This window comes from Taudactylus pleione, unplaced genomic scaffold (genome assembly GCF_031769625.1).
Source record: "Taudactylus pleione unplaced genomic scaffold, aTauple2 ptg000039l, whole genome shotgun sequence".
NCBI classification, from domain to species: Eukaryota; Metazoa; Chordata; class Amphibia; order Anura; family Myobatrachidae; genus Taudactylus; species Taudactylus pleione.
Window position 1 is genome coordinate 6086591 of NW_028284441.1, and position 25146 is coordinate 6111736.

Sequence of the window (25146 nt, forward strand, 5' to 3'; positions counted from 1 at the left end):
CAGTAGTGGTCCCCCCTGTGCAATGCCCCTTGCGCCCCCAGTAGTAAGCCCCTTATATAGTGCCCCCAGTAGTGGTACCCCTATGCAGTGCCCCTTATATAGTGCCCCCAGTAGCAGTTTACCCCCATGCAGTGCCCACAATAGTGGTAACCCTTATGCAGTGCCCCTTAAATAGTGGCACCAGTTTTAGTCTTCCCCCTATGCAGTACCCCCAGTATTGCCCTTTTATAGAGCCCCCAGCAGTGGTCCCTCGATGCAGTGCCCCCAGTGGTAGTCCCCTCCCCCCTATGTAGTGCCCCTAGTAGTAGTCCCCTCCCCCCTATGCAGTGCCCCTAGTAGTTGTTCCCTCTCCTTGTAGTGCCCCTAGTAGTAGTAGTCCCCCCTTGCAGTGCCCCTAGTAGTAGCAGTCCCCACCTTGTAGTGCCCCCAGAAGTAGTCCCCCCTTGTAGTTGTAGTCCCCCCCTTGTAGTGCCACCAGTAGTAGTCCCCCCTGTTGTAGTCCCCCCCTTGAAGTGCCCCCAGTAACAATCCCCAGTAGTGGTCTCCACTTTGCAGTGCCGCCAGTAGTGGTCTCCCCTTGTAGTGCCCCCCCTGTAGTTGCCCACCCTTGTAGTGCCCCCAGTAGTGATATCCCCCTTGTAGTGCCCCCAGTAGTGGTCTCCCTCTTGTAGTGCCCCCAGTAGTAGTCCCTCCCTCTTGTAGTGCCCCCAGTAGTGGTTCCCCCTTTGTAGTGCCCCCAGTAGTAGTAGTCCCCCCTTGTAGTGCCTCCAGTAGTGGTTCCCCCCTTGTAGTGCCCCAGTAGTAGTAGTCCCCCCCTTGTAGTGCCCGCCCCGCCCCCAGTAGACACACGTAATAAAAAAATTAAAAAAACACTTACCTGAATCCCCGCTCCCGCCATCGCCATCTGCTCCTCCGTCTGTCCTTCCTGGGTCCGGCCACTCTGCATTATGGGAGAGACGTCATGAGGTCATGACATCATGACGCCTCTCCTATTGCCCACTGTGGGAGCAGGAACATGGAGCGGCTCCCGCAGTGGGCGCAGCAGCAGCTAATGAGAGTCTGACAGACTCTCATTGGCTACTGATCAAAACAAACACACAGCTGCCGGTGGCGGCGGCTGTGTGTTTGTCACTTGTGTAGTGCTGACCGAACTCCATCTGGTCAGCGCTACACACGCGGTGCAGTCTGTGTCACAGTGACACAGACTGCCCGCGGCCCGCGGCCCGCATGACGCTGTGTGGCCCGGGGGGCACATGGCACCCTGCCCCCTGGCCCAGCCCGCCACTGATCCCAATGTTGGCATCCCAACAGGGTTAGAATACCGACACTTTGTTGATCGGTATCCAAACCCTCCCCCTCTCCCTACCCTAACCCTACCTCCCCAGTGTCTAACCCTAACCTCACCCTAGTGCCTAAACCTAAACTCCCTTCCCCCGCACCCTAAACCTAACCCTCCCACCTTAGTGCCTAACCCTCACCCTAACCCTCACCCTAACCCTCACCCTAGCACCTAACCCTCCCCCCAACCTTGCTACTTACTTTCAGGATTTCGGCAGTTGGGAAGCCAGTGCTCCTGGATTTTGTGTCGTGATTCCGGTGTCGGCATTCTGACCGCCTGAATCCCAGTTAATACAATAGTATTTTATAATTAGAATAAAGACTATTTTTGCTTTATAGTCATGTATTATAAGGAATTTTACACAAATTACTGTGAAGTAAAAACTATTCTTCTATAATGTACAATTAGATGTGTATTATCCGATAGACAGATTGATAAATATATATACAGTATACTGTATAAATATATATATATATATATATGTATATATATAGATTCATTTTGTTACAAACACATAATTTACTTTTAATGCAAGCACTTATTATTAAGCAATTGCCAACATTTCCAAATGAACATAATCATTCTTATATGCTATGACAATGCTAAATAAATTGTTGCAATACACAGTTGCATGAAATTGGAATACAAAAACCTTTTGTTCTGCTATCACTGGACAAGAGCATGAGATATAAAACATACAGTACAAACATAAAGCATAAGTTATAGGGATAATAACAATGCAATAAGGATCATGCTTAAAACATAGTTATGGGAATATGCAGCTGTAAGAAATGGCTCCAACAGTTCTGAATATTCCTATGGTGTTCGCATTATAGACATCCCATATATTTTCATCAGGAAACAAAGATTACCCTCCATTCGAAAACATTTATCACTATTATGCTAATTTCATAAACTATAAGAAGAGGAATTTAATTAATAAAAAATAAGGGGGAGATGTATCAAACGTTGGAGAGCGATAAAGTGGTGAGAGAGAAAGTACCAACCAATCAGCTTCTAACTGTCATGTTACAGGCTGTAAGCCTGATTCAGACCCACTCACAAGCGCTTGATCGCTCGCAAGCGGGTCGATGGTGGCCTCTGCGCATGCACAGCGGCCGCACTGCGCGTGTGCAAGCCCCGGAGCAAGAGAGAAATTCTCTCGCTCCATGGCTCACTACAAAAGGGGCGGCTGTCGATGTTGATCGACAGCTCGCCCCGTTTTGTAGGCGTAGCGGAGGGTGGCTTCACAAACGGAGGCGTTCCCAAGCGAACGCCTGCCGTTTGTGGGCAGCCCCACTGACATCACCCGTGATGTCAGTGGGAGAGCTACCGACTCTATTAGTGCCAGAAGCTCTCTGGGGCTTGCGGCCATGAGACCCTACCACATGGGTCTCGTCGCAAGCCCCGATGGTCGCGATTGTCTTGACCATCGCGACCATCATCCTGGACGCTCGCAATAGCTGTGGATGGTCACCCACAGTTATGTGAGCGGCCAGGAGGCCGCACAAAAAAAGAAAAAACGCCCTGATTCAGAGAGAGCGTTCTTTCAGAGCGTCAGTCTCTGAATCAGGCCCTGTGTTTGAAAATTGACCGTAGCTGATTGATTGGTACATTAACTCTCTCCATTTTATCTCTCTCCAAGATTTGATAAATATCCCCCTACTGGCTACTGGAGAATACAGAGCCCTCTATGTTGCATTAATACTGGTTCTTCATTAGATAAAATACTGTAGTGATCATTTGAGAAACAATCTGAGTGATTTCCCTGAATAACATAATTATAATTACTTTTCTTATCTACTTCTGGTTTCTTTCACAATCTCCAACTGCCTTATCACAGCATCAGATTTACAATGTGCATTTGCACCATAACACAACAAAAGGAAAGGATAGGTAATAATGAGATTTACTGTAATGTAAGAACATTGATACATATTTCCTTCTCTAGGTGGTATATTTCACAGCGTTGTTCCCGTATGCTGTCCTAATTATCCTTCTTATCAGAGGAGCTACATTGGAAGGAGCAAAAGATGGTATTGAATATTATATTGGACAACAATCAGACATTACAAAGCTCAGTAATGGAGATGTGAGTATTTCATTGCAATGTGACACAAAAGTAATTGATTTGTTGGTTATATCTAAATGTACCAGACAGAACCAGGAGCTATTTCCTGTACATGTTTTTCATTTACTAAACAAAAACACTCTGTAAATCATAAGTCACATACAAAATATACACAAAGCAGATATAAAACAGGTGAACACTATTGCTGTATGGGTTACCCCATACATCTGCCGGGCAATTCCATGATTCACAGATGCTGATCGGCGCATTCTGATGATGGGTGTTTTCTCAGGGGTTTCGGTAAACTACAACATGTAAAAAATCCCCAACCCAGTCATCTGCAGAACGGGGAATTGCCCCTATTATTTGCACATGTATGGGTTCTATTAGACACCCTGGTCAGTGTTTTCCTTAAAGTTTTCTACATGTCTTAATCACAATTTATTGAGCCCATTCCTCAGGCTGGTTTTCCACTATTCTGTATCCTGTTGTGGTCTCACTTACCCCCCTTTATATGATTGTTCCGTGTCTACTTTTATCATTAACCATATATCAGAATTTACTAATAAATGTTTGTCCTTCGGGTTGACCTAGTTCTTATTTCTGTTGTAATATTAACTCTCTTAATAGTATCTCTGATGTGGGATGGAAGCAATGCTATTATATGAAAGTATTGTATTCTACTATGGATACATGACTTGTGCCTTGCATCTGTAACTCTAGTAAATACATTTTCTTTCGTAAAAACAAATACTATAGCCAACAATAATAGTCCTGTAGACCTTTGTGGGGGAATCAGTATGATTCCCGTCAGCGGCAGCCCGACATCAGCAGAGTTCCGAGCAGCGGAAGGCCGACAGCGCTGGAAATCCCGATCGCGGAGAGGTGAGTATCTACTAACCTAACCCCCCTAACCCTAACCCTCCTTAGGGGTGCCTAACCCTAACTTCCCCCCCAAGTGCCTAACCCTAATCCCACCTCTAAGTGCCTAACCCTAACCACCCCCTTCTCCGCTGCCTAAACCTAAGTCCCCCGGGGGGGTGCCTAACCCTAAGTCCCCCCCGGGGGTGCCTAACCCTAACCCTCCCTCCCCCTAGCCTAACCCTAACCCTCCCGGGGGGGTGCCTAACCCTAAGTCCCCCCCGGGAGCCCTAAACCTAACCCTCCCCCCCGCGCGGCTGTCCGCTCACGGCGCCCGGCATCACTACGATCGGGATGCCGGGCGCCGGTCTCCCGGCGTCGGGGAAATGCGGGCGTCCACATCTAGACGCCCGGCATTTCACCCTTGCCGGGATATGACAGTCGGGAAGCCGGCTGCCGGTATTTAGGTAGTCGGCTTCCCGATTGCATCCCTTTGTGGGTACCTTCATATTGCATACAGACCAATATATTGGTCTACCATTTTGCATGGGGTGAAAACTTTTTGCATCCTATTAAATGGCCACTAAGCGTAAAATACAATTTCTATAAGGGCCGCACTACAGTGGAAACAGCTGCTATGGGGCCTAGAGGTGAGAGCTGCACACATGGGTAACGTCCCCTCCTCAGAGGCCCACATTCTTCTTCATTTTGCTATGGGCCCAGTGATGTGCTGCTCCATTTCTGTTTTTACATTTTGTGGTTCTTCATGTATTATCTTCATTGTAGGTAGAGAATTGAGATAAGAAATCTAGCAGTCATACAATTTAATGGTCAGTCCTGTAAATATTTTACTTTATTAGTATCAATGCTGTTCTTGTGACTTCATTTCTAGGTCTGGAGAGATGCTGCTACCCAAATATTTTATTCCCTTAACACAGCCTGGGGAGGACTGATTGCTCTCTCATCTTACAATAAGTTCCAGAACAATTGTTACTGGGATTCCATTGCAGTCTCCATTGTAAATTTCATGACCAGCATCATTGCAGGATTTGCCATCTTCTCTATTCTTGGACACATGGCCTTTGTGTCAGGGAAAAAGGTTTCTGATGTGGTGGATGAAGGTAACACATGTATTCATAGACTGTCATTTTAAAAATAGTAAAATTGCATGAAGCGCTAAAATATAATGTCAATTTAATAATACAAAACATGGTGACAGCAGAGACTATGGGAAGAATGTAAAATATTATAGAATATATGATACACATTTGTGACAGTAGTGATTTTGCTGCAAGATTGAAAGGGGAGGCAATCGGGAAGCCGACTGCCTAAATACCGGCAGCCGGCTTCTCGACTGTCTTATCCCGGCAAGGGTGAAATGCCGGGCGTCTAGATGTAGATGCCCGCATTTCCGATCGTAGTGATGCCGGGCGCCGCGAGCGGACAGCTGCGGGGGGGGGAGGGTTAGGTTTAGGGCTCCCGGGGGGGACTTAGGGTTAGGCACCCCCCCGGGAGGGTTAGGGTTAGGCTAGGGGGAGGGAGGGTTAGGGTTAGGCACCCCCGGGGGGGACTTAGGGTTAGGCACCCCCCCGGGGGACTTAGGTTTAGGCAGCGGGGAAGGGGTGGTTAGGGTTAGGCACTTAGAGGGGGGATTAGGGTTAGGCACTTGGGGGGGAAGTTAGGGTTAGGCACCCCTAAGGAGGGTTAGGGTTAGGGGGGTAAGGTTAGGTTAGTAAATACTTACATATCCACAATCGGGATTTCCAGCGCTGTCGAGCTTCCGCTGCGTCGCACTCTGCTCCTGTCGGGCCGCCGCCAGGCGGCCGGCGGTATTTCATACCAATCCCATTGAAAGCAGTGATACTTTTGATGGAAAAACCAGGTAGGTCGTGTGGGGAATTCTAAACCTTCATAGAACCATACCCTAGTACATTCCACCAATATGGGGTGATGCATCACTTTCTGTAACCTATTTGGATAATATATTCCATGACTGTATTAGTGTATGCAACTGCTATTCAACCTCATGCAATTTAATATATTGTATTTGGATAATAATAATGCTACATATTGTCCTTGTTCACTAATTCCTGTCATTTGATAACAATGCAGCCTTGTTTTGCAGGATTTGGTCTGGCATTTATTGCCTATCCTGATGCTCTAGCAAAACTGCCAGTATCTCCGCTCTGGTCTATCCTATTCTTCTGCATGCTCCTGTCTTTAGGACTTGACTCACAATTTGCATTAATAGGTAAGCTGCATGCAACTTGCCTATTCCGTTTTATCAGTCTTTGGCCCCTTAGCCAAAGGCTCAAAAATGAGTTGGGTATGCGATCTCGGCGCACACAATCCCGACTCCGAAATCCCGAAGGTTGGATATCCCAATACATGCAGGTAAGTAATTTTACTCTTCCCGTAAATCATGATATGATAATGGAGCCTGATGGTTCCAATCACCCCATAAACATTTGCATTTGCTCTTCCGGGAGAGGTCAGGGCCGAAACTAGGATATCTGTCACCCGATGCAAGGCAGCAATTTTGCACCCCCTCCCTTCCCGTACCTGGAGTTTGTCCTTGCTCCTCCATAAGGCAGTGCACTACTCAGATGTCCCTGGTATAGTGACTTACATTATTCCACACACCATAATGCCCATTACACATTATGCCACTCACTGTAATGCCTATTACCAAAGTGCCACTTACATATTTGCCCGACACCATTTTATACCCCACAGTAAGGCTTCTAATTACTTTAAAATTACCTGCTCGTTGTCAGGGGTTACATGCTCATTGCCATGGGGTTTCATGCTTGTTGCCAGGAGGGTTAATGCTTGTTGCCATGGGGTTTATACTTGTTGCCATGGGGTTTATGCTCGTTGCCATGGGGTTTATGCTCATTGCCAGGGGTTACATGTTCATTGCTAGGGGTTACATGTTCGTTGCCAGAGGTTACATGTTCGTTGCCATGAAGTTTATGCTGCTTGCCATGGGGTTTCATGTTCGTTGCCAGCGGGGTTTATGCTCGTTGCCAGGGGGGTTTATGCTCATTGCCAGGGGATTTCACAGCAGAATATGCAGCTTTCAGCATCTTCTCCCGGCAGCGGCAGCGATCCCGGTACAGGGAACGCTGTGTGCATTGCGCTTGCCTAACAGACACTAGAGGTCCAGAAGGACCTCTAGCATCTGTCTCCTCCTAGGTGGCAGCCATTTTTGGATGGTCGTTTTCAGCATAGTCCAAGCAGACGGCTAGTCCACATGGAATTTGCTGAAAACGGCCATCCAAAACTGGCCGCTGCCAAGGAGGGGACAGACTAGAGAGCCAGTAAGGACCGCTAGCATTTGTCTCCTCTTTGGCGGCGGCCATTTTTGGATGGCCGTTTTCTGAGTCTGTAGCCCTCAAGCCACCTCGAGTCAGCTTTTTTCACCCCTTGCAATCCGGCACCTGGTGCACGTGCATCTCTAGCCCCCCCCCCTTCCCTAGTTGCGGCCCTGGAGAGGTGGTTGAATGCAGCTTACCTATTAATGCCCACCTAATGGGTGGCTCAGTGTATCACATTAGACTCAAAACATGCATCACAGACACTCATACACTGCTAAACCTACTGTAATGTGACTTTAATCTATCAAAAGCTGGCATTCTGCTAACCATGGCAGCTAGTGCAATAAGGAGACACCAAAATTCATCCAATGTCCCCCAAGCAAAGCAAGAAGCAAAAAAAAATTAACTAAGTAAAAATAAGTCATGTATAACAAGTGCATTGAGTAGCGTAATTTCTGTAGAACAGTGGAATGAGGGAAAGAGCTGTAGACATTTTTGGAGCTTTACAAATAAAGTATAATGTACAGTATATGGATAATGCTGGCAATGAACTAAGGGCCTGATTAGAGTTGTACTGTAATGCTCCCAGCTGTGGTATATGCTAATGCAACTGCGGCCGGGACTTGTACTGAGACGCCCACCTGAGCCATCGCAGCTGTCCTCAATTGCGTACACATACAAACATCGACTTTCTGAGTGAGTCTATGGTTACTCAGAATGGCTGCCGTAATTGAGATGTCAGAGCCATGTTTCCCGCGTATGGGTCTGCAGACACAGAATGTGACACGCCCCCGAAACAGTCCAGACACGCCTGTGTTTTTAGCCAACATTACCTGTTGTCTCCCCCAAATGCACCCTGACTGTCAATCACACTGTGAATAGAGACACTACGATAATGTACCTTGACACATGCGCTGTAGCGAAAAATCAGCATAGCATATAACTCTGAATCAGGCCCTAAATACAGAACAAAGAGCACTTTTATAAAGACCTCCCCCAAGGAAATCTGGGCCTGATTCAGAGCCGGACGCTATTTGCGGACGGTCGTTCTGAAAAAGGGGCCGGATATTTAAATAGTTCGCTCGCTCTTTGCGGTCTGTTGACGCCTCTGTGTCTGAACGAGCGAATGAAACATGCGCTCGCTATTTTGAAAAAACGCCCCCTGGCCTCTCGCATCCTACGTCATCTCCGCTATTTATTAGATTAATCGAGTACATCGAAAGGCGCATGAACTGCTCGCTATTCTTGTGGTAGCATTTTCCTACCGCAATCATGCGAGCAGTTCAGACTAAAAGACAACCAAGTGACATGGTCGATGACGCTGCTTTGTTAATTATGCAAACCCTCAAAACGGCCGTTTTGACCGTTTGGCACGCCTGCGTTCGGATCTCCACTCCCCGTTTTCAAGCACCTTACCTTGTTAACACCCACAAACGCCTCATCCTGTCACTCAAATTAGCAGGCATTCGCTATTTTGCGAGCACACGATTTCCAACCGCACTGACTGGTTCGTGCATGCGCATTACAACCTATATGCATGCGCAGAAGTGCGAACATCGCTCGGAGCGAATGAGCGGCCGCTTACGAGCGGCTCTGAATCAGGCCCTCTGTCTCCTTTAGGCAATTACTAATAGTCTTAAATGCTTAACAATAGGTTATGTGTAAGGTACATCTCACTTTTTATGCGCTGTGACTCACATGTATATATTGTATTTGACAGAGACTCTCACTACAACAATACAAGATGTGTTTCCAAAATTAATGAAAAAAATGAGGATTCCCCTTACAGCCGCCATATGTGCTGTGTTATTTTTACTTGGACTACCGTGTGTTACTCAGGTATGATACATACATATAGATATATATATTTTTTTTTTCTTTTAATTGTCACTATATGTATTGATAATAATAATACTAATAATTTGCAACAGTGCTAAAATTCGGTACTAAAGGTCCAATAATTACTAATAGAGCAAATAATAAAATTCACTAGAAACAACAGTTAAAAGAATCTAATTTAGAAGCGTGATATACAGTAGGTTCAGATTATTATTGTTGCTGCTCTTTGCTGCATAGGGCCAGATTCAGAGATGGACACTAATGCTGTAATGCTGTGGCTGCTGCATCTGTGTATGCAGCTGCTGTGCGAAAAAATATGCAAATGTCGCAGATGCCGGGGAATGTACTGACACGCCCACCTGCGGCTATGCTAATTCAAGCATTTGCTTACAAAGACGCAGCAGCGGTCACAGATCCTTCCATAATTGACCTTCCGAGTAACCTTATAGTTGTGCAGAATGGCCCTGTGTACTGAGATGCTGGAGCCGTGTTATTTGCCTACTGGATCGCAAACAAAGACTGCGGTCGTGAATCACCTGCATTTTTGCCCCCACACCTTCCTTACATCCCCCAAATGCTCCCTGACTTTCAATCACATAGTGAGTAAAAAGAGGCTGCGAACGACTATGATAATGTACCTTGATGGATGCGCAGTGCAACTTCGACACATGCACAGTTTACTGATAATCGGTCAACTGCGTAAAAATTGGAATGGCGTACATCTCTGAATAAGGCCCATAATTAGTCAATCTGATCTAGGCCTCTATTATTCTCTCGCTGATGGCCTATTACAGGACCCCACTGCAGGGCCACAATCATGTGACAATTATTAAGACTCCAATTCTCTGTTCAGTCTTTATTTTCTCTGCCTTTTGTGTATGTCTGGGCCTGCAAGGATGGGACGGTCTTTAAGTAATGTGGTTTGGGTTCAAATAAGACAGATGTTTGGCTCCTGAAGCCAGCCATAAGCAGAGATCAGTTTCCTTAGTGAGAAAAGGTTTGCTTAAAAATTTTATCATAAAAATAAGGCCTGAGCTCTACCAGCTGTTTCAAATCCTTTATATGTACTTTTGGGATGCCCTACCCAACATTCAATCGCCTGTTTTTATTAGCAAATCATTATAAAAGACAGAGTAGTGATTATTAGTTGCACACTCCTTCTTTGAGAAATATTACTGTGTGGGAATTTCCAGGCTAAGGTTCCCAAACAACCCTGAGGCATCATCTAAGAACAGTCTACAGACTTACAGTAAATGTATTGTTTTACCAAAGATAAGCACCTTCAAACTTTCTTGTTCTAAATATTTTTTAACTAATGAAAGTTAAATATACTATAGACTATGGAAGCTCCACATTTTTAGTTGTAACATCATTTCCCATGTGTCATTGTTTTGGGAGCCCAGGGAGAGGCAGTGGATGATAGGAGAAAGCAGTGGGTGACAAGGAGAGCCAGTGAGTGGCAGGGAGAGGCAGAGGGTCACAGGATAGCAGGGAGAGGCAGATGGTGACAGTGGAAGTCTTTGGAGACAGTGGGTAGCAGGGAGAAGCAGTGGGTGATGGGAGGCAGTGGGTGGCAGGGGAAGACAGAGGGTGACAGGGGAAAGCAGAATGTGGCAGGAAGAAGCAGTGGGTGACAGGGAGACAAGGATAGGCAGATGGTGGCAGAGAGATGCAGTGGGTGACAGAAGAAGGCAGTAGGTGGCAAGGGAAGGCAAAAGGTGGCAGGGAGAGGTAGTGGGTGATGAGAAAGTAGAGGGTGATAGAGGAAGGCAGAAGGTGACTAGGGAGAGGCAGTGGGCAGCAGGGAAAGGCAGTGTGTGGCAGGGAAAGGCAGTGGGTGACAGTGTGAGACAGTGTGTGGCAGGGAAAGGCAGTGGGTGACAGGGGGAAGCAGTTGGTGATAGTAGGAGGCAGTGTGTGGCAGGGAAAGGCAGTGGGTGACAGGGGGAGACAGTGTGTGGCAGGGAAAGGCAGTGGGTGACAGGGGGAAGCAGTTGGTGATAGGAGGAGGCAGTGTATGGCAGGGAAAGGCAGAGGGTGACAGGGGGTGGTAGAATGAGACTGGGGAGGCATTGAGTAATAGGGGGAGGTAGTGCGTGACAGGGAGATGCAGATGGTAGAAGGCAGTGGGTGACAGGGGGATTCAGTGGGTGATAGGGAGAGGCAGTGGGTGTCTAATTAATGTATGTTCCCCTGTTCCCCCTCCACATCCCCCAGTGTGTGCTCCTCCATCCATAGACACATCCAATAGAGTCTGTGCTCAGTGCTCCCCTCCTTCCCTCGCATGCTCCCCAGCTGCAATTTCTTCCCCCTTCTCCACATAAATCATCACACATTCTGTACCCTGCCCCTCCCCCTCTCCAGCTGCCTCGCCCACCCCTTCCCCTCTTAGGCTTCAATTACATCAGCTTCTTCACAGACTAAGAGAGTCCAGCTCACTGTCAACTGGCAGAGATCCCATAGTTCTCCACTATCAATAGATGACTTGAAACCAATGTATTTTTCTAATTCCCAATGGCACAGAGCTAAGCTTGGCTGCCAGATGACTCCTCAGATCACTGACTGAGAGATCCAAAGAGTCATCAGACTGACACCATGCAAGTCGCAACCCCAAGCTGAGATGGCCGTGACCCACTGATCTATAGCACTCAAATAGGTAGCTTTGTCTAATGTCTAGTGCAATGTAGACTACTGAAAGCATAGAAAGAGAATATGTAAGTCCCTACTCTGTGCTGTTAGCAGCTAACTTTATTTTATTAAGCAAGACTGATACTGTGTTCTGTATTACAATATAAACACTGAAGTCTTTGTCCCCATCTGCAGGCAGGAATATACTGGGTAAATCTCATTGACTCGTTCTGTGGAGGATGGGCTCTACTATTTGCTGCTGTTTTAGAGTTAGTGGCAGTAATCTGGATATATGGTAAGTACCTATTATGCAATAATCATACCTACAGTACATGTAATCTATGTTAACAATTTCTGAGCTCTGCAAATAAGGAGTAATCCAGACACTAGTCTAGCAGTTACTTTTGATGCTATGATGCAATGAGCATAAGCTTATCTATAACTACTATAAGTTACCAATATCAGATCCGTAACTAGGGATGAGCAAGTGGTGCCAACACCCAGGGTGCAGGGCTTAGGAGGTGGCACCATCCGCCTCATGGCACTTGAATTTGGCATGCAAGGTGCCTGGAATGGCACCCTGCAGCATATATGGCAGCCCAGAGCATCCCTACTCCAGGTACTCTTCTTCCAGCAGTCAAGCCCCCTCAACGGGACACCATAATGTCACAGGTTCAGTGAGCGGAGGTGGCACAGGTCAGACAATAGCCCTGCTACCTATTACACTTCAAGGGTCGCATAGGGTGTCTTCTAACCTTCCAAAGGTTTTCAAGCTTATCTTGCTTGATTTAAGTATATGTGCAATTTACTAAAGGCTGAACACAGGAGATACTAAAGATAATACCTGAGTTCAAGCTAGTATCCCTTATCACTAAAATATCCTATCCCTCTTGTAAAATCTTGTCAAATGGAATGAAAATGTCATATTTTTCCATTGTCCTTTCATTTAGCCATACTTGTCTGAGTCTGTGCTCCCCCCCCCTATGAGATATGTGTTTACACTGTCTTCATCTTTCTCCAGTTTTTTCCTTCTTAGCTTTTTTCTTATTCTTTTTCATTAAAAGGTCTCCTCATTATTTCCTCTCCCTCCAGTGTGCCAGCTGCTTTACCTCACTCATCCTCTGATTCATACCTCAACAGTTGTCCTCCTTTCTCTCATCCCCGTTGCCTGTCCTCCAATCCCATTTCTTATTTTTTTGGAAGGTAGCTGTAGCGGCTTTTACCATGGGCTCTATTCATAGAGAGAGAAAAGCCCTCTGCTTTTGTCTATTCATAGAGTGGGTTACCGTGGAGAAAATTGTTGTTTTTCCTGCTGCGCCCCCACTTCATTTTGCTATTGCACCATACACATTCACGAAGGCCCCCCATGATCAAAGACCCAATGCGATCACCACCTGCAGCAGCACTTTCAGTGTCCCTTACACCCCCTCCCCAAATCCGACTGCCTGTAAGAGATCCTGGTGCCACGTGGGACTTTCTGTAATGACCAAGCAGGGAGTAGGGGGCGGCACGCTGCAGGTGGGAAGGTAAATGTCCCAATTTCATGGCTGTGTCATGGCTACACAACTGCTTCAATACCTGGGTCCCTTAACTACTTGGAATGTGCGAGGTCTGCAGCAGCTCTGCTGCTTACAATGCACAGCCCTGGTTCTGGTCTGCAGTCTAGACTCCACTGTGTGTATGGCTCTGGCAGCGTAAATTAGGGATGGACATCGATGGTCGATATTTGCTGACCATCAATTTTTTTCTTCCAATGTTTTTCACCAATTGATGGCAGCATTCCGATGTTTGTCGCCATTGAATGGTAATCATTTGATGGTGTTCCGATGGTGACTTTTTTTCTTTAAATTGAAATAGCTATGCCTCCTCTGGCTGCTGTGTGCTGTGGCCCTCATTCAGAGCCGTACGCTCTGAGCAGAGCGCACGCTCTGAATGAGGGCCGGCCTCCATGAAAATGGAGCGTCCTTCTGGACGCTCGTATAGCTGTGGGTCACCACCCACAGGCTATACGAGCGTGCATTTTGATGGCCGCGATGGTCGAGACCATCGCGACCATCAAAATTGCGAGCCGGAGCCTGCGGTTGAGGTTTTCAACCGCAAGCTCCGGAGTGATTTTGGCTCTATCAGAGCCAAAATCACTCCCACTGACATCACTAGTGATGTCAGTGGGCCGGCTTTTGACGGGAGGCGTTCCCATGGGAACGCCCCCATCAGGGAGGCACGCCCCCGGCACGCCTACCAAAGGGGGCGTGCTGTCAAGCAACATTGACAGCACGCCCCCTTTGATTGGACACAACGAGCGAAGGACTATCCTTCGCTCGTCGCGTCTGGCGCATGCGCACGACGGAGCTCCCTCCGTCGTGCGCATGCTCAGTCCAGAACATCGACCCACTTGCGAGCGGACAGCCGCTCGCGAGTGGGTCTGAATCAGGCCCTGTGTCTCTGCATCTGCATGCTGCTGGGTCCGTTGGAGGCTGTCTCTCACTGCCTCAAACGTGACCCTCAGTCCCTCCCTCCACTCTCTCTAGGCTGCTGCTAGCTGTGATTGGCTCTCACTGTCTCAGAGAACCAATCAGCGTGAAGCCCTGGCCCTGCAGCAACAGCAGTCACTCACAGACACTGAGCAGATGCCAGTGTGACACAGCAGCAGCAGCAGCAGCAGCAGCGCATGGTTTATATCTCCTCCTTGTCCTCAGCTCTACCTGCCTGGCTCAGTTGTCTGTTTGTTGTTGCCCCGAGATACGCCACTTAGCTCCGCCCCCAATCCCGCCCCTTGACTATTCATGTAAATAGTTTTTACCATCGAATTCTTTTGATGTGATGGATAATTACCATCACATCGAAAGATTCAATGGTGGAAGCACTGCCATAATTTGACGGTGGGTTTCCGATGTATATCCCCAGCCTTGTATGGTGAAATAAGTCAGCTCCATCTCAGGTTTCTGGAGATCGTCTCTCCAGAGTGGGGAATAGTATGCCAGCTGAATCTCTTTGGGCTCATCTTGCTGGGATCTCCACTTTACAGGGTTTTCATTTCGCATCGCAGGAGGGGTGAGCCCACATGAATCACTACAAAACTTTTTTTATTTTTTAACACAATACAGTGTGACGGTGAAAGATAATTATCTCTTCCAACAGAACAAACTTTATGATGTTCCTTAAGGGGGCTGCCTGCAATCGGGTCAGAGTGAGCCCGGCGAAGTCTGGACTGATGCACTAGTCTAGCACTAGCAGTGCCTGCCAGGTGCATTACCCATGCACAATGGATCTGGCAGGCGCATGGACCGGTGCTTCTGCACAAAAATCAGCTTCTCGGGTCTGATTCGGCTACAACCCCTGGAAGCCAGCTAGGGATGGTGGAAAGGCAGAAAGTGACTTATTATTAGAAGCGCTCTCTCAGCTACAGTAATTGCAATCCGGACTGGTAGTCCCAGGGAGAAAAAATACCTCCTCCTGGGACTGTCTGTCTGGTGTTTGATTAGCAGATAGCGCTTCCAATGGGAAGCCACTGTCACTGCCAGGGAAGACACCCGTGTACAGACACACTGGTTACTTCACTGGAAGTGGTGGATTTTACTGGGGGTGCTACAGCCCTGTAGCCCCAATGTAAATCTGCCACTGGTACTAACTAGTATTCTGCGTGGCAACATTTTCTCATTGGTCAGCTGAGGATAATTACGCACATTACCCACCCTCTTGGCATGTTATTAAATCATAAATTAATAAAGGGTGGGGGAGTCAGCTCATAGTGTAAAGTAGTATATAAAGTGGAATTATGCTGTAAAGTAACTGTGTACCCATAGTATAAAATATATGTGCATATCTTAAAATATTATCTGTATTGGAATATTCTGTGGACACAGCTTCAAATGAATAATATTACTGATGTTTAATCTCAACAGGGGGCAATAGGGTAATCATGGATATAGAGATGATGATTGGAAAGAAGCACTGGATTTTTTGGCTGTGGTGGAGAGCATGCTGGTATATTGTATCTCCTGTATTACTAGCAGTAAGTGCTATTTCTGTGCTGTGTTTTATATATTTAATAAAAAGTCTGATATAAATGATAATGTCCAGTTTAAAGTAATGTCATATTTTGCGATTTTCGGCATTGTGCCGCAGTGAGTGGTGCCACATGACGTGATTAGATGTGAATCCCATCATCGAGCCCCTGGATGCCAACTTTATTGGGGAAGTGATTGGTTCCAGGAGGCTGGTCTACGCTCCTGGGACCCAGGAGAGGTCCCCAAAATGTGTGGGCCTCACAGGAATTCCCAGAGAGTTGGTTATATGTAACTAGTAGAATGGTCCTTGGACCCTGTTCCACCCCCTGTAATGTTTCCCTCCAGTGCCTGTGCAAAGTTTTTCTGTGCTGGGCTATCCCCTCTGCACTGTAGCAATGAGAGCCATTGGTGGGGAGGGGGGAAGTGCAGCGCTCAAAATAAGCATGTCCATCTAAAGACATACCATTTTCAATATTATATAGATTGTATTCTGTTTTTGCATATGTTTGTATGTTTCATTTAATTTTAGCTCTTGTTTTTTGCAGGTCATTTTAATTTGGTCTTTGGTCACATATGAGGCCTCTACATATGGAGGTGTGGTGTACCCTAAATGGGCTATAATACTCGGATTTTTAATGGTTGTGTTCTGCCTGATATGGATTCCCGTTATTGCTGTTGTAAAAATCATTCAAGCCCCAGGAAACATTTTGCAGGTAACTGTATTTTGTAATTGATCAGTGACACTTGTTTAAGTGAATATGGCTGTAATTTGCATTAATATAGTAATATATATATATATATATATATATATATATATAGTGACACAGTTAGGTAAGGGGGTCCCTCTCCTGGGTAGAGGACTCCTTCCTTACACACACACACACACACACACAGCAGCAGGGAAGCAGCACACCACTCACGGTTAGGTTTCCAAGTGTCTCTGAGCAAACTCCCTGCCTGCTCTCCCAGGTGAGACAATCAGCCCTAAACACACTAGGCTTATATTGGCCACTCTCAGGTGGAAAACTAACAATCCTGTTACCAGGCTGCAAGAACCAAAACCTGGAGTGGCCGTGGGTGGAGCCCTCCCTCTCCTCTCACCCACAACCCCCAGGTCCCAAACCGGCTTTTCAAAAAGCCGAAACTCAAGCCTGCTACACTGCAGACTTCTCCTGGGGGTTTAAAACACAAAGACAGGAATCTGGGACAAATGTACCTGCCACAAACCACTTTACCAGTGATCCTATCACATATCCCCCCCCTTTGTTTCGACCTGTGGGGCGGAACAACTGAAGCCCCCAAACAATGAACGCATGACAACGCGTCAGCATTGGCCAGCTGGCTTCCTGGCCTGTGTTCCACTGAAAATGTAAAAGTTTGTAACGCCAAGAACCATCTTGTAATTCTCGCATTACTGTCCTTATTTTCAGACATCCACTTCAGAGGGGCATGGTCAGTGATCAATTTGAACTTTCTTCCGACCAAGTAGTACCTGAGAGCCTCTAACGCCCACTTTATGGCCAACGCCTCCTTCTCCACTGTGGCATAGTTTCTCTCATGTACATTCAACTTTCTGCTAAGATAGAAAATAGGGTGTTCCTCACCCTCCTTGTTCTGGGACAGGACCGCTCCTATACCTACTTCTGATGCATCGGTTTGTACTATGAATTCCCTTTCAAAATTAGGAGTCATCAGGACTGGTTGGGAACACAACGCTACTTTCAACTCCTGAAAAGCTTTCTCTGCCTCAGGACTCCATTCTACCATGACTTTTTGTTTGCCTTTGGTCAGGTCAGTCAGTGGGACTGCCATGGTGGCAAAGTTGGGTATAAACCTCCTGTAGTACCCCGTAATTCCCAAGAAGGCTCTCACCTGTTTTGTATGGCATCAACTTTATTGAGCTGAGGCTTTATCAGGCCTCTGCCAATGGTGTATCCCAGATATTTTACTTCCACCATGCCTAGACAACACTTTTTTGGGTTGGCTGTCAAACCTGCCTTATAGATGGAGTCCAACACTGCTTGCACCCTGGGTAAGTGAGACTGCCAATCAGGACTATGAACGACCACGTCATCCAGATAAGCAGCCGCATACCGTCTATGGGGCCTTAGAATCCTGTCCATCATTCTTTGGAAGGTAGCAGGTGCTCCATGTAGCCCGAAGGGCAACATCTTGTACTGAAACAAGCCCTCTGGTGCTGAAAAAGCTGTCTTTTGTTTGGCGCTCTCGGTTAACGATACTTGCCAATACCCTTTGGTTAGGTCAAGAGTGGTTAAATACCTTGCCGTCCCTAGTCTCTCAATCAGTTCATCCACTCTTGGCATCGGGTAGGCATCGAATTTTGAAACACTGTTCAACTTTCGGAAGTCATTGCAGAAACGCACACTCCCGTCGGGCTTTGGAATCAACACAATGGGACTTGACCATTCACTATGTGATTCTTCAATAACCCCTAACTCTAGCATATTTTTAATTTCTTTCGACACCGATTCTCTTTGTGCTTCTGGTAACCTATAGGGCTTTAGATTAACTTTAACCCCTGGGTCAGTGATGATGTCATGTTTAATGACCGAGGTTTTCCCAGGTACATCAGAGAACAGCACCCTATTTCTAATCAGAAACTCCTTGACCTCTTGTTGAATTACCGACAGGGTTTTTGCCACTGTCACTTCGGGAACTAAGGGCCCTGGACTTACTGGAGGGTCTCGGACGGCCGACAGTACCGTTCTATCTTTCCAGGGCTTTAACAGATTTATATGGTATATCTGTTCCGGCTTTCTTTTCCCCGGCTGGTAAACTTTGTAATTGACCTGCCCCACTCTTTCTAAGATTTCAAAGGGCCCTTGCCATTTAGCCAAAAGTTTATTTTCCACAGTGGGAACCAATACTAACACTCTGTCCCCAGGAGCAAAGCTGCGTAACCGAGCATTGCGGTTGTATACCCTCTGCTGTGCCTGTTGAGCCTGTTCCAGGTGCTCTTTCACTATCGGCACTACCGCAGCAATTCTCTCCTGCATTTGAGAAACATACTCAATCACCGTTTTGTAAGGACTAGACTGCCCCTCCCATGTCTCTTTGGCAATGTCTAGTAACCCCCTTGGGTGTCTCCCATACAACAAGTCGAAGGGTGAAAACCCGGTGGAGGACTGGGGAACTTCTCTTATGGCCAACAATAAATACGGCAATAAGTAGTCCCAATCCCTACCATCCTTGTCGACCACTTTCCTAAGCATGTGTTTTAACGTCTTGTTAAACCTCTCGACCAGCCCATCGGTTTGGGGGTGATAAACCGAAGTTCTTAACTGTTCGATTTTGAACAGGCGGCATAACTCTTTCATGACTTTGGACATAAACGGTGTACCCTGGTCAGTTAGTATCTCCTTAGGTATACCCAGCCTGCTAAAGACATGAACTAGCTCTCTGGCAATGGTCTTGGTTGACGTATTGCGCAACGGGATCGCTTCCGGGTACCTGGTAGCGTAATCCATTATGACCAGAATATACTGGTGTCCCCTGGCAGACTTCATTAAGGGTCCAACCAAATCCATCGCTATTCTTTCAAACGGCACCTCTATGATAGGCAATGGAACTAGTGGACCCTTAAAATGTGGCCTGGGAGCATGATACTGACACTCAGGGCAGGATGCGCAAAAGTCAGATACCTCTTTATGAAGCCCGGGCCAGAAAAACCTCTGCATTATTCGCTCAGTGGTTTTCTCTACCCCTAGATGGCCTGCCGTTATATGACCATGGTCCAGATCCAGCACTGTTCTTCTGTAGGCTTTGGGAACTATTAGTTGTTCCACAACATCTTCCCCCTTCTTAGTCACCTGATATAACAAATCCTGACACATTGCCATGTGGGGATAGGACAAAGGACTATCAGGGTCTACGGGTTTACCATCAACTACTTTTACATTCTCCCTGGCTTTTACCAAAGTAGGGTCATTCCACTGCTCGACGGCAAAGACCTCTCTTCTGACCTCTAAATCAGGCAGATGATCACCTGGCCCAACAACACTTCCCACCTCAATGGGAGGCACATCAATTGGTGGGCCACCATCACGTTCCGCATTCTCTAGTTCGCCAACCATAGTAGAAAAAGGGAATAACTCTCAAATGGATCGGGGTTGTTCACCTCTGGAACAAAACAGCTTTCCTACAACTTCCAGAAGTGAGCAAAGTCTCTCCCCAATATTGCATCGTACACCAGACTATGCACCAAACCCACAGAAACTATAGCAGAGCCACATGGTGTCTCGATGTTCACCTCGGCCGTAACATAATATCGAGTATCCCCATGTATGCAGGTCACACCAACAGTTTTCCCTGTATGCCTCAAGGGGTTCACCAGCTCAGCTTTTATAAGTGTCACCAAGCTACCCGAGTCTAACAGTGCCTCTACTCGGTTGCCATCTACAGTGAGTACACACATGTGCTTATCAGTCTCAGCCTGCCGGTCAGCCGTACAGGCTATCTGTGCAAAGAAAGACCCCCTGCGGTAGACATGAGCAGTATCACATTGCATAGGTTCAGTTGTAAGTGCACAATTAGCGGCAATATGGCCGAAGCCACCACATCGGAAACACTGAGTCATATTAATGTCTAATCGTTTACGGGGCAAGAACCTTCCCGGCCTGGCAGGCTTGTCTCCAGGTTCTACACCCTCAGTCTTAGGTACATTCCACCGCCCAGCACCCTTCTCCCCTGGAACAGTCTTACCAGTGTCTCTGGGAGTTCGCCGGTGCGCCATCGGGGCTCGGTGGGGCATACTCATCAGCTCCTCAGCCGCCACGTACCTCTCCACCAGCTCGACCAACTGGTCCGCGGACTTAGGGTCTGCATGGCTCACCCACTTGCACAGAGTCACAGGTAATGATCGCAGGTACCGGTCCATCACGACCCTTTCCACGATCTGTGGTCCCGTCAGCGTCTCGGGCTGTAGCCATTTTGAGGACAGATGGACAAGGTCATGCATCTGTGAACGTGGAGGCTTGTCCTTATGGAACTCCCAGCGGTGGACCCGTTGGGCTCGAACAAAGGTGGTGACTCCCAAGCGAGTTAGGATCTCCTGTTTTAGTTTTTTATAGTCCTTGGCATCAGCCAGGCATAAGTTGAAATAGGCCTTTTGTGGCTCCCCAGACAAAAAAGGTGCCACCAGACTTGCCAACTGCTCCTGGGGCCAACTCTCCCTTTCGGCCGTTCTTTCAAATGCGGCGAGATAGGCCTCCACATCATCGCCCGAAGTCATCTTTTGGAGGAAGTGACTGGCTCGTACGGAGTGAGTGGTGGTGGGAGGACCAGTAGTAACATCTCTGGGCCGGGCGACCAGGTGCTGTAACACCTCTTTTATGGCCTGGCAGGTTTCCTCAATGGCGACCTGTTGCTGCCTCTGGGCTGTCTCCAAGGCAAACAGTTGCACCCTGGTGGATTCCTGCTGTGCCCTGGTAGATTCCTACTGAAGTTTGTTCGTCTCCTGCTGAGCTCTGGTAGATTCCTGCTGAGCTGCTGTAGCTTGGAGCAAGGCCTTAATAATGTCCTCCATTTTGTCCTGGGGTGTAGGTTGAAGCTGAACCTTGCCTCTCTGAGCATTGGCTGACGCCTCCTCTATGGGACTCCAAGGACACAGTGTTATTTCCACACTCACAAATTGGGTGTCTGTCCCTTTAATTTTTAAATGGAAAGTTTTCCTCTTGCTGCAACTTTAGTGTGTGTGGTTGCCCGCATTCTCCACAATATTGTGACACAGTTAGGTAAGGGGGTCCCTCTCCTGAGTAGAGGACTCCTTCCTTACACACACACACAGCAGCAGGGAAGCAGCACACCACTCTTGGTTAGGTTTCCAAGTGTCTCTGAGCAAACTCCCTGCCTGCTCTCCCAGGTGAGACAATCAGCCCTAAGCACACTATGCTTATATTGGCCACTCTCAGGTGGAAAACTAACAATCCTGTTACCAGGCTGCGAGAACCAAAACCTGGAGTGGCCGTGGGTGGAGCCCTCCCTCTCCTCTCACCCACAACCCCCAGGTCCCAAACCGGCTTTTCAAAAAGCCGAAACTCAAGCCTGCTACACTGCAGACTTTCTCCTGGGGGTTTAATAAAACAAAAGACAGGAATCTGGGACAAATGTACCTGCCACAAACCACTTTACCAGTGATCCTATCACAATATATATATATACTGGTATATTATGTAAATCATGGTCATAGTAAAGAAATAAAATCTGCAATGATATCATGAGTCTTATTTTGTACTACCTTTTTCTCACTCTGTCTCTCTTTTCTCTCCTGTATATTTCATTCCTCCTCTCTCTCTTTTCTCAGTGCTGCCTATCTCTTTATCTCCTCCTCTCTCTTCCCCACCTCTCGCCTTCTGTCTATTACACTTTCTCCTTCTTCCACTTTTCCAATATTAATTTCACCTCTTTCTCTTTTTCTTTCTCTCTTACTACTCTCTCTCTTTCTCTCTATGAGCCTCTCTCTTAACCCCCCTGTCTTGTCCTTTTTTCTCCCTCTCGCTCACCTGCTACTCTGTTTCTTGCTCTTCACTCCCCCCCCCCCTCTAACTTCTCTTAGGCTTCAGTACCTCCTCCTCTGTGGGCCCATCTTCAGGTCTTCTAGTTGCTGTTGCACTGTGTTGACCCAGACGTATGTGCACTGCGGATCTAACATGCACACTAGAGTGCCTGTATTGTGTTTTTCAACTTTACAGTGGGCTAGTGTAATTATTTTGTATTTGTTTAGGGGGAAGAGGATGCAGGGTTACTGGGTGCTCAATGTGTGCACATTAGGTTCGATGTGCGCACCAAGGTGATGGCATCATTTTTATCATCTCTAAAATATATTTTATAGATTATCTTTAGTATAACCTTTATTTCATTTTATCTTTAGTTTTGTACTTTTTGGGACATCCTCAGCTTTTCTCCTTTCTATACTGTTGTACATTTTTTGGTTGTGGATAATGTTGTGATGTTGTTATTGGGTGATTTTCAGGTATGTGCAGAGTAAGTATGGTAAATAACAGAAGTGTTTGGAGACTCTAGATATGTGTTATGCTGTAACTCTCTGGAAGTAGCATCACTGACCCTGGTGAGAGGGGTCAGAGGGCCTGATTCAAACCCGGTCGCAAGCAGGTGTTCGCTCGCTAGCCGCCGATGTTTAAGTACTGCGCACGCATAAACCTATTACAGCGATCGGGAGATGATCACTCATAGCACACCAAAGGCTTGCCAGCTTGAGTGACATTAGATGCCATTAAGGGGTGTTGACGGGGGAGTGGTTGTGTGAACACAGGCGTGTCAGAGCATCTGACCATAATTAACACACATCATCAGCATTCATGTCACAGGGCTGGATTAAAGTCAGCATCACTCGCAGTGCTTGTGGTAGCCTCAGGTCTACGTTAGCAGTGTGAATGGGTCCGATGGTGCACAATGGTACAGATTTTCCCCTTATGTAGCGGCGTCTCACCGTTAGTTCGTAGAGAGAAGTGGGTGGACTTTAGTAGCGGATGGGCGTCTGCATGTTTGTACAGCGAGTGCCTCTGTGATTGTATATTTGCATACACATGCCACGTCACACACCGATCGATTGCTTGTTAGTGAGCGGGTCTGAATCGCCCCCAGAGTTCCCACCAACTGTAATTGCATGCCAATGTGATGACATAATTTTTTATCAGCAGTTGATTTTATCATATATATAGTATACCAGGCATCCCATCGTATGATAAGAAAATTTAAATTTCCAGTTAAAAAATATCCATAATTCTGGGATACTAAGCTTTAAATTAAAGTATTTTCATTTAAGTAGGGAGTTAAACATACTGTATCAGCTAAGGCATTATCACTTTTAAATGCTGTTTTGTGATCATACACTCTGATATAAAAAGCATGGGCATAACTTGAAAAATGTTAATATGGTTTTGCTATTCCAAAGTTCACTTCGACAGACTGAGATCTGTTCCATCACAAAACAGTACCCAACACTACAACAAATGAATTGCATCTCTACCAATCTGGCACCATGATAATTTACTGCCTGCACTTTCATTTTATGAGAGCAGTTCCTTCTGTTTATGCAAATTTAAATTTTACACGTAGTCTTCTTTGTCTTTATGATTGGTGTGTAGAAAGCATCAGGCCAAGAACGGATAATAATTTCAAAATTATATTGAAATGTTCATGTTTTGCCTTTACAGCGAATAGCAAGTTGTTGTAGACCAACTGAAAACTGGGGTCCTGCTCTGCCAAAAAATCGTGGTGAGAGGTACCAACATATGAAAGACAACACTGTAAAGGAGGATTCCAAAGGGGTGGAAATTCCAGACATTAAAGGCTTTGATAACACTTCCTTTCAGGCAGAATGAAAATAACATCAAAACTCAACAAATTCCAGACATACCTCGATCTACATAAGTTTATCAGGAAGCTCACATTGGCAAAGTATCATGTCAACAATACATACACATGTAACCAACAGGAAGAGACCAAATACAAACATACAGACCTCAGACCCAAGTCCAAATTTTATCCACAACTTGTAAAAGCTCACCTCATCAACACCTCCAAATCTCTAGTTACAAGGGATATCGAACACATACAAAGCAACTGTAAAAGCAGAACCATGAATATCACAAAGGCAGAGAGGGAAGCGCTACAAGAACTAAGTAACAATAAAGACCTGATCATAAAACCGGCCAATAAAGGTGGTAGTATTGTGATACTCAACACTTCAGATTACAACCGAGAATCACACAGAATTTTAAGTGATACCTCCACCTATGAACCACTACACCAAGATCCCACCATACAATACCAACAAACACTAAGAAACCTACTGAAAACAGATCAAGACACAGGAATTCTAACCAAGAAAGAATACAAATACTTAGACATGGCCCACCCAGTAATACCAGTTTTTTATTATCTACCAAAAGTCCACAAAGACATCAATAACCCGCCAGGATGCCCCATAATATCTGGGGGTGATTAAATTTCTCCAAATTTGTCTAGATACATTGACACTACCATCAGCCCTATGTGAAGGAACAAAAATTGTTCATAAGAGACACCACAGACATACTA

The 25146-nt window shown here is 46.5% G+C and overlaps 1 protein-coding gene across 1 annotated transcript in view; it reads left to right on the forward strand.

Annotated features, from left to right (window-relative positions):
• LOC148538577 (sodium- and chloride-dependent neutral and basic amino acid transporter B(0+)-like) overlaps positions 1–24428 on the forward strand; it is a 71625-nt gene extending 47197 nt beyond the window's left edge. Inside the window, exons 7-14 of the mRNA XM_088452596.1 lie at positions 3291–3431; positions 5164–5392; positions 6397–6522; positions 9312–9430; positions 12254–12353; positions 15961–16070; positions 16611–16778; positions 24261–24428. Of these exons, the coding sequence (XP_088308722.1) occupies positions 3291–3431; positions 5164–5392; positions 6397–6522; positions 9312–9430; positions 12254–12353; positions 15961–16070; positions 16611–16778; positions 24261–24428 (1161 nt within the window). The remainder of the gene's footprint in view (positions 1–3290; positions 3432–5163; positions 5393–6396; positions 6523–9311; positions 9431–12253; positions 12354–15960; positions 16071–16610; positions 16779–24260) is intronic.
• The last annotated feature ends 718 nt before the right edge of the window (positions 24429–25146 follow it).